The sequence below is a fragment of the Balaenoptera borealis genome (genome assembly GCF_965194805.1).
Source record: "Balaenoptera borealis genome assembly, chromosome: 8".
Taxonomy (NCBI): domain Eukaryota; kingdom Metazoa; phylum Chordata; class Mammalia; order Artiodactyla; family Balaenopteridae; genus Balaenoptera; species Balaenoptera borealis.
Genome location: NC_138865.1, coordinates 54,890,499 through 54,906,318, shown reverse-complemented (window position 1 = coordinate 54,906,318; position 15,820 = coordinate 54,890,499). Strand labels below are relative to the sequence as shown.

Genomic DNA, 15,820 nt, shown 5'->3' with positions numbered 1-15,820 from the left:
AGGAATAAGTAAAGTACAGTTCAGGCAAGGTCAAAAGATGCTGAGAAGTCACCTTATATGGATCCAAGTGCTTTTCTAACCCTGAACATCCCCCAAAAATATATTGTTCATGTGTCAAAGGATGATATATGTGTGTACACTGTTACCATTCAAATGATTTGTTTTTCCCCTTAAGAATTGGACAGAATTAACTGCTGGTGTAACAACCTCAGTCAGAAACAGTATTTTTCTGTGCCGTGAGAGGCTAAAATAAAACATCCAGACTAATGCATCACCAAGTGGGCGACTTACTCCTCATTGCAAAAGAAAGAACCCAAGGGAAGAGGTGTAAGAGGAAAATTGATTTTTATAAATGAATTAGTCTAGCCTCCCAGACTTAGTTTATGATTATTATGAATTAGTAAAGAGGATTCATTTTTATAAATGAATTAGTCTAGCCTCCTGGACTTCCTAATTATGTGATCACTGAGAAGCTGAAGAACTGGCCTTGTTTGGTTTAATTGCTCTAAGGATTTGATAGGTAAAGTGTCAGATGATAGTCATAAATGATTAAAAGCAAAATGGAATCTGCTTTTTCCTTCAGAAGGCATACTGTTGGTAACATATGTATAGCCAAGGAAGTTTCTATTTTTTTTTTTTTAATTTTGTTTTTGTATTTGGAATATAACTCAGCAAAAAGGATGTGTAAGTAAATGATGCCTTGTTTCTCTGGCAGCCCTTTTACACTTCACTCCCAGAAGCTGGCCCAGTATGGGACCAACCTCAGCAAGAGTTAAGGAGGGCCAAACCAGAAGAGTAGACCATCTGTCCAGGTCCAGCTCATCTTTAATCAGAAGTACCTGGGAGGTACTTCTGGGAGGCCTGGTGATAAAATTGAATCAGATGCTCAGGCTTAGACCTCCAAGAGTTTTCCAAAACTAAGTTAATTTATGTCCTGGAGATACTTCCACAGATGAGTGCAAATACATGGAAGGCAGCTCGAGGAGTGAAGGCTAGAGGAGGGAGATACAGAGATGCTGCTGCTTTCCTCTGATTACAACCACTGTGGTTCTCCCACTCCAGCGTTCTCTCGATGCCTTTCATTCTGTGAGGTCCTCTCAGCCCTGGGACAGGGGAGGAAAGCCAGACCTACTCCCAGAGAAGGGCTACACGACTTCATCTGAGGGGCATGGGCATTTAATTGGACACCAGCATTTTCTACCTGTTGGTATTCCTTCTAGTAGAGAACTTGAAGTAGACAACATCTAGAATAATTTAGTGGAAATACATTAGGTACCTTAGTGCCTCCAGAGACCTTAAAATTGTCCTTAACCCCAAAACCTCAATCTGTAAAACACATAAGAGGGGAGTCATTCTGATCGAATGTGGGCAGGAGACCCAGATCCCTACCCAGGCACCCCATCTTTCTGCTAAAGAACCCCTGCCAAAACCAAGGGTCCTTGTGCAAGTTTTACAAACCATTGTTAGACTTAGTCTATCCATCTTTCATCACGCAGGAGGCAATTATTCTAAAATACTCAATCACATGAGAACTTAACCTACTTTGAAATATATATATCATAATTACCCTCATCCTCAGCATGCTCTGATTTCCTAAAACAAAAGATGCTTCCTAGGCTTTGTCATTGGGCAAATTCAGATCGGAATGCTCCAGGAATCAAGTTCCTCTCTCTGTCTTGAGTTCTTGTGAAATATCATATATGTATATAAGACTGAGTGAAGTAATAAAAAGGATTTTAAAAAGAAAAAGAAGTAAAGAGGATAGTTAGTTCCCTGTCCTTAAGTCACTATAGTTTCTTTATTTTGAGCAGTAGCACAATTCAATAAGTAACCAGAAAGTATAAATAAATACAAGGTAATACATGAATATCAAGTCTCACAATGAGTGCTGAAGGAACTCAGAGAGGCACCCTGCGCCTCATAGAGCAAACGGGAAACTTCAGGGTATTCTAGACGGAGGGCCATAAAGCCTGAAATCAATAAGATATGTATGGGAGATGGTTTACTCAAAAGAATAGGATTGTGGTAAAGTAAGGTCCCCAAAGGAAGTCATCCAGGGAATCAAAGATTTCTTGACAGGGAGCCCTGAATGCTTGGCTAATGAGTTTTAAAATAACTTCATTTGCTGCATAAATTCCTCTGTGATCCAGAGGTGCCCATATATTTTGTTTCTATCACATTTCAATTATGTCAGCCATATAAAGAATACTACTTCTCCCTGACATAGTTCTTTTGCATGAGATGTGCTTGCCTGTGGTCTGTGGTAGCCCTGGGAACATCTTTCTCTCCTCTTCATGTGTTTGATTATGTAGATCTGGAAACCAAAACCCTCCAGGGGGCTAAAGGTGAAAACAGTCTCAGCTCTACAGGCATCTTTCTTGTGGACAATTCTAGTGTGGACTTCCAAAAGTTTCCAGACAAAGAGATACTGAGAATGGCTGGACCACTTACAGCAGATTTCATTGTCAAGGTAAGCCCATTTAGGTACCTTGTTTTCGAGCTACCTCCAAACTGGTGTTACTTATAGTCCCCTGAAGAGAGAGAGACTTTAGGTTTTGACATAGATTTGGAAAGCTTGTTATCCAGGAAATGTTTAATTCAAGGGTGTTGAGCTACATCCTAGACTTTATAAGAACATGCAAAAATTTTAAGGTTCTAGGGGGAAAAAAAAAAATATATATATATATATATATATGTATATATGTATATATATTTGTGTGTGTATAAGTTAATAAAAAGACCCCACTCAAAAAGCCAACATATGATTAGTTGAGGGATATAAACTCTTTTTAAAACAACTTAGGATACAGTCGTTGACTCACATAAGGTATCTGCTGTCAAAGAGAAAGACTAATTAATGATCCATAGGCTTGATCATGCTTCCAGTTGCAAGGTTTTTTTCCCTCTTGTACTGGCAGCAATACCAAGTTGTTTCCTTCTGTCAGAGCTTCCCTAGTCTTCAAGGTAATATAAAACACATTGCTGGAAGCAACATACATGTTCTGTAGGAAAAATGTACATACTAGAAGACTGTTTGGGAATCCCAGTAAAAATAAAGCATATTTTTGCCTTCAGTAGATCAGAAGGACCTGAAGGATTTCAGCTGTAAAGCTGTAGAACTTGTAATGTGTCCAGGACTCCATAAATTTCTCATCATGGGATCTGGAGCCAGAGGACATTTGATTTAAGCTAAGGCTTGATGACCCCATGGCAGCTGGCAGTCAGGATGCATGTTGGAAATGTGATAGGCAGTGAGGCTGCATGGAAGAAGGGTTCCAGAGTCCGTCCTCTGTCTCCATCTGCATGGTAGCCCCTTTAATCCAGTCCAGACGCCAGTTACATGACCGTGAACAAGAAGCCACAAACCATCAGAGATAGCTCCCAATAGAAGTGATGTAGTTAAATAATTTCAGTTGAACAAACACATACAGTAAAAGAATGAGAGATGCCTTAATTTCTTGAAGCCCTTAGAATAAACCACTTATACTAATTTCCCTAGTAACTTTGCAAGAGTTAATACACATACTGAAAATATAGAATTGAATTCAAGTAATATCGTCCATGTTTGAACAGTTCACAGAATTGTCAAATGCATTTCATATGTCCAGCTGCCTTCTGCACATCACCCACAGGTACAGTGAGCTCAATGTGTCCAAAATTGGACTTGTCTAGCCCCAGAAACCTACTTTATCTTCTTTATTTCTTATCCTGTGGAACAATACGCTATTTACCCAGCCAAGTCAGAAACCTCTGATTCACACCAATTCCCTTCTCCTATACACCCCTAGTTAGACATTAAACTTTGTCAGCACTACCTCCACATCATCTCTCAAGACTGTTCTTTCTTCTCCATCCTTGCCACCACTGTCTCAGTTTAGGTCTTTGTATTTCTCACTTGAACTAATGCGATGGGCTCTGAATTAGTTTCCCAGCCTCTGACCCATTGTCCGTGTTACCTTCAGAGTGAGTTTTCCAAAAACCAGAGTGAGTTTCCCCTATTCATGCTCTTGCATTGCCCCTCACCTCCACTCATTGCTTTGGGATTAAAATGCAAATCCATAGCCCAGCATCTGTTACTCTCAATAATCTGGATTCTATCTACCTTTCCAACCTCAGCTTTGACTTTTCCTCTCCTGTTTCAGTCAACTGAATGACTGGCAAGTCCCCCAACATCTTGCACTCTCATAATTCATTACCTTTGCGTAATGCTGTGTCCTCTGTCTGCGATGCTCTTATCTTTTCTTCCCCCATTTTCTTCACTAACTCATACTTGTACTTCAGGACTTTCTCCTTCCAGAAGCATTCTGTGACTTGACCACAAATTCCAGTTTCCATCACATCTCCCCTCTTCGTGTTCCTCAAGGGCAGGGGCAGAATCATATCTGTCTTCATATCTCCGTAAAAAACTCGACAAGTGCTGGATGAATAAGGGACTTTTACCACATGGCAGTTGCTGAAGTGGGACAAATATGACACCTTTATCCTTCCTGAAAGGACACTGAATCTGAGGGAAGTTGAGTGATGTGCCCTAGCTCACACCAATGACAAGCCAGGACCAAAGATCATGTCTCTACTTCTGGCTCAAAACTCTTTTTAGTATTCTATGTTGCTTCTAAGCGGGTATTTTTTCTTCAATGTATAAATATACATAGTAAAGGAAAAATGAACTTTGAGGAACTTTTTGATGCTTTCCTAGATCCCTAGCACCTGTAAGTATCTTCTTTCAGAAGCAGGCTGAGCTATCATTTTACTGTCTTTTGCATTATATCATCTTTGGTGACCTAGCTTCAGGTTGCAAATGAGATGAGATTAAGGTTTCATTAGAAAATATCAGGATCGAATAAATGTAAAGTTATTCTAAAATAGATTATATAATTTTTAAATATTTTTACTCAAACTTGAAAATGAGCCAGATAGTGTAAGGAGATATAGGGAAAAAGAAGAAAATTACCTTTTTTGCCAGTGATTTATAATAAAGCAACATTTTCTCCCTTAATTTTCCCCAGGAAATAGCTGAAAATGAAAGATTACCATTTGCTTATTTGCCATCTTTCATGATTTAGGTGCTTAGAAATTACACACATAGTTTGTAATTCAGTTTTCAGTGTCATTCAAAGTATAATCTCTTTTGCATTATACATTAATTTAAGTAACAACTTCCTTTCTAAATGAAATACATAGGGATCAGAATGGTCATTTGTCAACATCTCCTTGGAAGTTTATTGCCAAAGTACCATTTTTGTTTATTTAAAAGGAAAAGACTTTTTTGCACGTAAGGAAGATTTTCTCACAGTGAGAATTCTTATATATTACAATTGGTGCCAAAATTATTTTTGGAATCTCTTTTTCTGGCCACCTTTAAAAATGGACTAAATGCTCATCTTACCTCCTAGGGGAGCATGTCTTCCAAAAATTTGTACTTCATACACTGGCTATACATTTTTGGCAATGCTAGTGTAGAGGGGTAAAAAGGATAAACACTCTAGAATTTTATATATTCTCCTGCTTACTGGGGGTGTGACCTTGAGTATGTTGTTTTACCTCCTTGAGCCTATTTACTCGTTTGAAAAATGGTAATAAAATCTCCCCCCATAGAGCCTTTGTAAGGAATTGAATGAGATAGTGTGTATGAAAGCAAACAGAACCAAGTGACTTCCTTTCCATCTTTTTCAAATGCTTTAACTTCCAGTCAGACTTATCACGATACCCTGTCTACACAGTGGCAGAAAACTGCTTCTCTGAAGACGGTCAGAGGCTGATTGATTTACAAGTGGTACACCCAGGAACAGAGTGGCAGGTATAGCTATAAGACAAATAGAGGTGGGCATAGGCTGGCTGTGACACCTATAATCACATTAATTGTTAGGGGTGATTGGCTGTTGGCTAAATGATTGTCTGGCTTAGCATACCCTTCTTCCCTTACCAAGCCATGTGCATCTTTTCTGAAGCTACAGACTCAGTGAAAGATAAGGACCTTCCCAGATTAGAAGAGGGTTTTTTTTGGTCATAGTCTGGTCTTTATTAGAACATTGAACTTAGCTCTACTTGTGAAAGCAGCTAAGGTGTATTTATACATACTCAGTTTGTGCCCATTTTTAAAATTTAAGAAAGCCATATTAGCTGGAGAGAAAAGTGATTGATGAGTACCTAAGCCACCAAAGTAGCAGAAATACACAGCCTAATAGTAAACCATCAGCGTATTCAGAGCTAAGAACACTGATTCACAATTCATGCACTGACAATCAGAGAACAGTTATTTCCTACAGAGGATAATTTTCTAAATGCATTACACTTCCATAGTTGGGGAATATGGTTAGGAAGATTGGCATTATCCCAATTTTTGCCTAAGTACTCTAGGGAATAGAAAGCTGGTGGTTTCTATTTGCAAAGTTAGGGCATTAGGCAGAGATGATGCCTTCATATTTCTTTCTGGACAGCCTTGAGCATTACCCTGTACATAATTCAGCACCCCCCAAAATTGTTTTTATTAAAGGGGACACAATAGGAGGGGCCCCTGGACAGAAATCACACATGCAAAGTTATGAGAGTTCACTTCATCAAGTAAGTTTATAGAACTTCCATGTATATTCTTCTTTCAGGAGATGCTTTCATGCGTGGGGCAGATGGATTTCGAAATATGCTATCTGCCCTCTCCTAGCTCATAATGCCATTTGACAGATAAAACACTGAAGAGGAAATTTTGAAATAGTGGTGCATATCATTAAGTACCAAATTAAAATGGATAGTAAAAGCTATAGATACTTGCTACAAGCTAATGTGATGAAGACACACTTTGTGAGACTTGGGCATCCTGTGAATCTCAGGTAGGATTGAAATCATCGATTCTTTTCTCTGGTGGAGGCTGAGCTTTGGCAAATGTTTAATTCCCAGTTGATTTCACCCTGCCACCCGGCCTGTCTCTAGATGGACCCCATACTGGTCAACCTATGTTCATACAAAGGGAAAATCATTGTTGTAAGCCAGACATTCTAGAGCGGAAAAGTCTAAATTAACTATAGGAAAAAAAGAAGCATGTAATAAATAGTGATTTCATTCCCCCAATAAATATGCTCCTTTATGCTAATCGACTCCAAGAGTTTAGAACTGAGCTGAGTGCAATACCCTGCATTTCTTGTTGGGCTTCGTACATTGTTCTACCGGTGCAACAGCTAGGTTTAAGATACAGCGTCAGAACCAACTCCTTACATTTCTGTGACGCTGAGAGAGGCAGACCCCTGCCCAGTCCTAGCCCCACTGGCTCCACTCTGCTCATTTCTTTTCTGCCCTCCTTCTGCATCGCAGCACTGAGACAGTCCTTCTGTTACCGAGTCTAAGCTCACTCTGTTCGCCACACAACAGGCCAATGAATCGGGAGACAGAGGTGCTGAGGCAAGGAATACAACTTTATTCGGAAAGCCGGCAGACGGAGAAGATGGCAGACTAGTGTCTCAAAAGAGCCATCTAATTGGGGCTCTGGATGCCAGTTTCTTTTATAGAACAGAGAGGGGGAGGAGGTGGGGAAGTAAAGTAAAAAGACCATTAAGTCTTGCAAATATCTCCTGGAATGGCCAGCCTCCGGGAGGGGATGTGTTAATTCCTTCTTTCTTGCTACCATCCACAGGTGGGCAGGGTCAGGATGTTTCCCTGAACAAAGGCACTTTGGTTTAACATTCCGGCAGAGGGGCAGGGTTCCCCGAGGCAGGCCATTACAGTACAGGCAGTATTCTTTTAGTGAGCAAAAGCAATGGGAAGCAAAGGTTAAAGTAAAAGAAACAGATCCAACATGTAGTCAGATTTTGTGTTTCCCTGTAACACATCCAGTAGACTCTAGTTTGCCCTGCCTAGCATCTTCGTCCTGACACATTGCTTCCACCTCTTTGTTCCTTAGCCAACATTACACTCATTATTTCCAAAGAAGCATCCCTGATCTACTGCCGTACGCAAGGGCTTTGGGCAGTAAATCCATAACCAACATCTCTCATGCAACCCTGAGCCAAGGGCCTATGGGCTGAACTGCTGTATCTCCCAATATTGAGGTCTGGCATTTTAGGAGGACTAGAAAACTCTATAGGAAGTGTAAAAGTAAAGTTGGGTGCTAACAATTTTTTTTTTCATTATTTTTACTGAATAACCTCTAACCTTAGCATTTCCAACTGTTAAAACAGTGGAAAATTTAAGTCTATGTTTTATTCCAATAATAACTAGCATTTTTACAAGCCATTTCCGCTACACTATCCTGCCTAAAGAGATAACCTTCAAAGGAGAGTGAAAAGTACTTTTGGGTGAGGGCTGCATTGTAACAGTACTGCATCTTGTCATGAAATTTATCAACATAATCAATTTTGTCAACAAGAAATGATTAGTAACATCTTCAAGAAAACTGCAAGATGTGTATAAAAAGATAACACTTCCAAGAATTTGTCACAAATAATAGTTTGCGATTCCAAAAGTGCTTGAAAGGACCGTGGTCAGTAAATAATTCATTTGTTTTCTTCATTCATGCATTCATTGATTCAGTTGTTTGGACACCTACTATGTGCTTAACATTGTAGATAATGCTGAAGAAAGAGCAATAAGCAAGATAAGTGATACTTGCCTTCCTGGAGTTTACAGAATAAGGAAGAGAAAGGCAAGAGAATAACAAATGTATCAACATTAAGTATTTGTAACCACCTAAATGCTAATAAGAAAGATCTGATTATTGTTGCATATTCTTCAAAGCCCACAAAAGCATTTTAAAATATTTTTACAGTTTTTTGAGGATTTGCTATCACCATCTGCCACCAGAGCAGCCCCAAATGAAAATATAGTAGACTGAGGCATTTAATAAACAGATTCCCCTCTTTTCCATTTTATTCCCTCCCTAGCAGGCATCCTGATGTATTTCCACCATTTCCAAGCCTTCCCAAGTCATGACATCCCTGGCTGCCCTAAAAGCAGGTGACCAAGTTGAATACCATTGTGGGTCCGAGGGTCCCAGCTCAGCGGCTCACAGTGGCAGGTCTGCCCACAGCTCCCTTTTGTCCGCCTCTCCTCATGCCAGAGCAGCAACTTAACTGCCGGCAAGGCGGGTGAGAGAACCCTGCCTGCCAGCTCCCCCCTGACAGTCCTTCTGGGGTGAAAGTTTCTACAACATTCGAAAGAGAAAGGAACCTAGGTGGGGAACATCCCAAGGCTCACAAGTTACCCTTTTCCCCCACTGAGAAGGAAAAGTATGGCATCTCATAGTGCTTCATCTGCAAGAGCCTATGTGTGCTTGATGTCTTTTGTGAGTTTGAAATCTCTCCTTGATTCCTTCGATTTTACGTGGACTTAACACTTACCAGTTATCCAAGCACACATTTGTACGCCCTGCAGCTCTACCGTGACAGCGTGATCAACTGTTATGGAAAGTGACCAGTTTTGTCTCCTCCTTTACGTTCAATGTGAGAAGTCATTATATTGAGTTAGAAACACTGAACCATTATAATTATAGGAAGAAAAACTTGGTTCGGAACATTCTTTTTCCTTATTAACTTGAAGAGGTCAAAATTACATATGCCAGATGGTTTAGTTCCCTAAAACAAAATTCTAATGTGTCAGACTGAAGCTTTCAATGTACATTTGAGAACCAAAACCTGATGTTTGAGGATTTAGGGTTTATGAAGCTCCAGACCTAATGATAAAAAGAGTCCCAGCAGCCCAGAATTAATAAAACCAGGAAAAAGGAACACGGTGGTTCATCTCTGTAAGCAACAATTTAGGCCATCAAAGTTAGGCATCCAGCTAGCCTCTTCTTTTTTTTTAAAAAAAAAATATTTTTTCTACTCTAAAATGTAAATGTAAAATTAAGAAGATACTGAGGAGAGTTACAAGGATACCACTAAAGATAAATGTCTGTATCTTCACAACACTGATAGGATTGCTTGGTACCATAGAATGGCAGCTTTAGAGACAGGCAGACCTGCATTCAAATCCCTGCTCTGCTGTTTCCTTGCTGTGTTGCCTTGAGCTAGTCACTTAACCTCTGTGACCCTCATTTTTTCATTGTAATGTAAATGTGGAAGATAATGCAGAGTAGTTTTAAGATTCAATTTCATATAAATAAAATGTTCCCTGCACACGGTAGGAATGTAGTAAGTACTGTTTGTTGTGGTAGTTGTAGCTGTTCTTATTAAAAGAAGGCAACTATTGAGAAGGGAGAAGCAGGAGTGCTTTCAGGGCGGAAGGAACCAAGCAAGATTATGAGATGAGAGATTTGGATACACCATAATTGGTTTCATCTGTTTGAAATAAGATGTCCGTGTTCTTTCCAATCTCTTTTCAAATCTAGGCATAGGGTCTCTGCATTTGTGGTCATTGTGCATCATTTCATTGAACTCATTGAGAACAATATTCTTTCTAAGCTGCTTGTATTCTTTCCTTCAACATGGTATTTACTAACGCTCCCTCTTGACGCTAAAACTCCTTGACATTCATGCCTTTCTCTTTGGGCGTGTGGTGCTTTTATTGGTAATTCCGAGGGAGCTGAGAAAAGGACCTGCTCCATTTTTTGCCTCTTTAAGCAGACCAAAAGATAAGCCCGGACACTGTAGATATTCTAGAACAAGGTTTCTCCAAGTATTTGGATGTTATATCCTCCTCATTTTGATTCCCACCTCCCCCCACAACGCACACACTTTCTTAGGACTAGTTTAATTTCTAGCATCCCGAAAGGGACCTCTGCAAAATAATCTGTCTCTCCAGATCTAAACAAATTTTCTGGTCTTTTTATTTTTTATGGAGCTTGTGTTCAAATGAGAGTCCTCTTCTAATAGCTTTCCAGCATGATAATCACACATCCCAAAAGAGCTATCGGCTTTTGTGAGCTTAAAAAAAAAAAAAAAAAAGCTTTCCAAAGAATGTGATTAATACTACCTCCCTAAGCAAGCAATTAGATATCCTGTATCTGACACATAGGACTGAAAAATATTAATCTGTAGGCCGTGCTCCCCTTTTGTGAAAGACACTGTATTGCTTCAGCTGCTGTTGCTTTAAAGTAGGGAATTGTATCACTGTTTATTCTAATTAGGAAAGATCTGGATGCTCCGTGGGTCAGAATCCTAGCATAATATGAGATATTCTGTAGCTTTTCTCTCTTCTTTCTCCTTTGCAGCGCTTCCAGATTTTCTGAGAAACATTTCATATTCTTATCCAAATGCCAAAAACTGAGCTAGGGTTTAGCACCTGTTCCTTGTTTCTTCGGTGTTCCTATTTCCCTCTGCACCCTAGGTATTTAATCCAGTTTTTAAACTCAGTAGCAAAAAAAAAAAGGCTATCTTTTTAAAAAAATCTGAAGCCCAAATCCATCAATTTCTTCTAGATAAAGGGCAGTTGGAACAGTGCTAAGGCTTGAAAACATTAACAAAGACTTAAGCCACGTGACTCTGCTGACTGTTGCTTCTCTAATTGCTGTGATGGAGTTGGAGTTGTCCGTGGAACTACCTTTAGTATAATAAATAGCCCGAGCCTTGCCCTTGCCCAACTGTCTAAATGTTGTATGAGGTCATTCTGTCTTTGTAAAAGCAAGGCATTGTTCCTCTTGGATACTTTTCCTTCTCTTTCAGTTTGAGTTTGTTTCCTCAATCTTGTACTTCTAAACTATTAAAGAATTATTGCCTCACATTCCTCCCTTTTAAAAAACAAAGGAGCTATAATTTCCATAAACACATGTTTTATTTGAAGTAAATGCTTTTATAATGTAAGTTGGTGTTTTTCAAAGTTTGATTTTTGGACTGTCTACATTTGAATTGCCTGGGTCTCTGGGCTGGAACCCACGAATTTGCATTTTAGCGAGCTTCCCATTGGTAACTTTGCACATTAAGATATATGAATCACTAAATTGTCAGGAAACTCCAAGTATGTCCCTGAGTGGGAAGAGCTACTTAATTCTTTAACTCTTTATTTCTCTTAACCAATGACAGTACCTTTAATTTTTTTGCAGCATATTGCATTTATAATTTTCCTAGAACAAGTTGTCTATTTCTGAACCTACATTGAAAAATCCATTTAATTTTACCCATCATACCAGAGAGGTTGGAAATAAAAGAGGGTAAAGGAATGGAATAAGTGGGTTGGGATACAGTCCTGCTAGAATCACAAGTTGAGACATCGCCATTCCTTGTTCTGTGGCAACAGAACCGAGAAGGTGATGATAGTGATGGTTTATGCCAGGACCATTTGCTGGTTAGATGGTAAGATGGGTGATACTGCCATTGCCCCTTCTCTCCCAGTGCTGTCCTGGACACAGCCTGAGGCCATCATTACTACCACACGTCCTTGTCCAAGCTGCAAGGAGCCCAGAGGGCACCCCTCTGTCACATTAGTTCCTCTGCTTTGCCGTTGTCTCCTGCAGATCCGCAACTCGGGGCCCGCAGACAGTACAGTCCAGTTCATCTTCTATCAGCCTATCATCCACCGATGGAGGGAGACGGATTTCTTTCCTTGCTCAGCAACCTGTGGAGGAGGTAATGGTGCTCACTTAGTCTAGGAGCTCTTGGCGTCTCTGAGGGAAGACTCAGCTGTGATAAAAATAGAGTCACTTCAACATAGGGAAGTGCTGGGTGCATCAGATTCTTTCTTCTCAGTGAGGCCAAATCCTGAAGCCTTCCTGTAAGGCAGATACCTCAGTGTAGATGCCCCATGAACGTTTCTTGTCTGTAGAGCCCCATCAGAGGAAATGGTCTTTCCTCCTTTCCTTGATTCATGGAAGTCCAGGACAAGCTGTGTCATACCCAGGCAACAGCTTGGTCTAGAGGTGATTCTATTCATTTGAGAACAAACTTCTCTGGTTGAATGAACTTATCTATTAAGGAATGAAGTGAAGAGTGTTTATCAGGCCTTCTATGTAGCATGATGTATCCAAGAAGAATCAGAGATTAATTAAAGAGAATAGTTTATTACCAGAAGAAAAAAAATCACTGCACCATAGGCTTAGGCTCAGTTATTTGTCAGCTCTACCCTGTCATCCATACAGTAAAAAGAATGCCACTTGACTTATTTATACATTAAAACACATCTCTCCTGAAAAGTCACCAGATGAATTCCCATCTCTGCTCCATCATGTCTGTAACATGAACAGCATTTTGTGTTACTGGAAAAGGTCCCCCGCACCTTTAATAATTACTACAATGGCTACAGAATAATTTCCATGAATTATTTTATAAGAATTTATTTAACCATACCCTGTAGAAGATCATTCAGTTCATTTAAACTTCTCTATTATAATGTAATGAATAACTTAATACCTAAGTATTTTTCTCCTTTCAAATTATTTTCTTGGACTAAATTCACAAGAGTGAGTTTCAGAATTTTTGTGGCTATTGGCATATATTACCAAAATTCTTTCCAGAAGGGTAATAAACAGTCTATGAATATTTTAGTTTCATTGCTAACTGAGCCAGTATTTGTGGACTATCACTTTTTTTCAAGTTTTGGTAATTTAATGGGTATAAATTCTATGTATATTCCTTTAAAATTGAGCACATGAAATAAATTGTAGCTCCAGCTTCATGGAAACCTGTTAATTGGCTCACTTTAAGTAGCTAATCCACATAGGTATCACTATATTATTTTGATAAGAGAAACCACATAGGTATCACTATATTATTTTGATAAGAGAAACCACATAGGTATCACTATATTATTTTGATAAGAGAAACCACATAGGTATCACTATATTATTTTGATAAGAGAAAAGAAGGATATTACCTCAAAATGGAGACAAATGATCATCCATTAATTTTCATAAAACAATAAGAATATATGATATAATTCATCTTCAGCTGTGTTACCTGTGTCTGCATAATGTGAACAAACCGTTGAAAAGGAGGTTCTATAGAGCATTGTTCAATTTTACCTTAAAAGCACTTAGTCAAAAATAAGTGCTTTCACTTGGTTGTTACATAACGATTAATTCAACATTTTAAGCATTTCAATAAAATAGTGTTTCCAATTGCTCTGTCTGTGCTGAATGGAAAATTACTTTGCTTAAAAATAAAGTGCCAGTTACTTTGATATTTATGGGAATATGTTGTTTTGATACACCTGTTAATGACTAACACAGGAAGCAGTTTCGAAAAAAGAAATCTAAGGAAATATTTTTTTTGTCTTTTATTTTTAAATAAAAAACATGTTGTGTGAGAAGTAGCAATTCAATAATAGGCCTGCTGCATCAGTTTCACATAGAGCTGCTGCTGGCATATAATTTCAGTAACGTTGATAATGGCTTGCTATATAATAAGGCAATTAATGTTAGATTCATATACAAACCAACCTCTTTGGGCTTTATTTTCCTCACATCTAAGTGAAGAATTAGAACCATCAGTAGTTCTCAAATGTGCTGAGCTATCAAACGCTTTCTTCAAAGGAAATCTTACTAGGGAGCCGGATAAAGGAACACTGTTCAGAGTGAAGACCTGAAAGATGTAGAAACCAGCCTTCCGCACGTTTCATGGACCACAGTTTGAAAATTGCTGAAGAAATGATCTTTAAATTCCTTTATATGTTTCTGGTTCCACATTCAACTAGCTGAGCATTTCGCTAAGTGTAAAGAATTGCTACTCCAAATACCCTGTGAAACTTTAGAAAACACAATTATCTGACCATTTTGGTCCTTTATTTCATTTGTGTTCTAAGTTTTCATTTCATACACACTGGAAGAGCTTCCCAGCCACATTTTTAGCTGACAAATTACAATTTTTAAAAATCGTAATCTCATGTTTAGTGTTTACTTACTGCTTGTGCCCACATTTTACTACCCGATAAATTCTGTCCTTGAGTGGAAATTATTTTCTGGAAATTTATAAAATAATTAGCTTGTCATCAAGTTATCTGCTTTAAGTATAATGTAATTGAAAAACAAAAGCATATTTACTTATGTAGAATATCATTTTGCTTTTTGATTTTCTTATAAGACATAAAATTAAATGGAACGTGTTTTTAGCCATTACTTTCCATGCTTTTCATCTTTACAGTAAAATTGTTAAAAGGCCTTTTTTTTAGGTCTTAGTGAACAATTAATTTTTGTGGGTGGTCTGAGAACACAGCTTCAAGTCAGGAAATCTGATTTAGAAGCCTCCTTCTGATTTCCTAAAATCTTTTGCAGGACTTTTAACGACTCTAAATCTGACTTTCTAACACTTATTTAGCAATAACAATATTCAACCACTGCCCATGGGGAATATATTTTGGAGTTGATTAGGGTTAGAATGATACAAAAGGCCTAATTTTTAAAAAATACTCTATATACATTTATTTTTCACCCCAAGAATTTAAGTCCTCGTCACCATCCCACCAGAAATACATAGGACAAGAAAAAGGTAGGTAGGAAAGGTAAAACATACTATGAGTAGAATTAAGTATTACTCAGCAACACTATTTTTAAATAAATAAATAAAGAGGATTCTCTAAAGAGTGGAAATTTGTGCATGGAAATCAAGAAATATTGGCTAGAGAATTAAAGAGAAATGGTAAAGGACTTTGAAACAAAAATTGAACAGTAGGAGGTATTTTTTTAGTTGTGCAGGGAAACTTGAGATTTATGATGGCTACTGTTGAGGTCTTAGTCATCCATTTACTCAGCTTAACCCATTCAGGTTGAATTTAGGCAAAGAAGAAAAAAAAAGTTTCCAGGCAGCTAGCAGTATCCAATCCTATGTCATGTCCCATGGTCACCCTCTGACCAAGAGGAGTGGTGTTGGGGGTTATTTTTTTTAATTTGGGAGTTTATTCTCCCTGAGGCCCCAGGTACAAGGGAGGCAATTTTGCATCCTTGCATGAGATGGTTAGTAAATAAACACTG

The 15,820-nt window shown here is 38.6% G+C and overlaps 1 protein-coding gene across 3 annotated transcripts in view; it reads left to right on the top strand.

The window, feature by feature from the left end:
* Window positions 1-15,820, top strand: part of ADAMTSL1 (ADAMTS like 1) — a 470,823-nt gene that overhangs the window by 186,926 nt on the left and 268,077 nt on the right. For 2 of the 3 annotated variants that reach the window (XM_082401580.1, XM_082401579.1), the window contains exons 7-8: window positions 2,313-2,470; window positions 12,374-12,485. In XM_082401580.1, the coding sequence (XP_082257706.1) occupies window positions 2,313-2,470; window positions 12,374-12,485 (270 nt within the window). Of the gene's footprint in view, window positions 1-2,312; window positions 2,471-12,373; window positions 12,486-15,287; window positions 15,339-15,820 lie in introns of all 3 variants that reach the window. The other variant, XM_082401578.1, reaches the window with a different exon arrangement.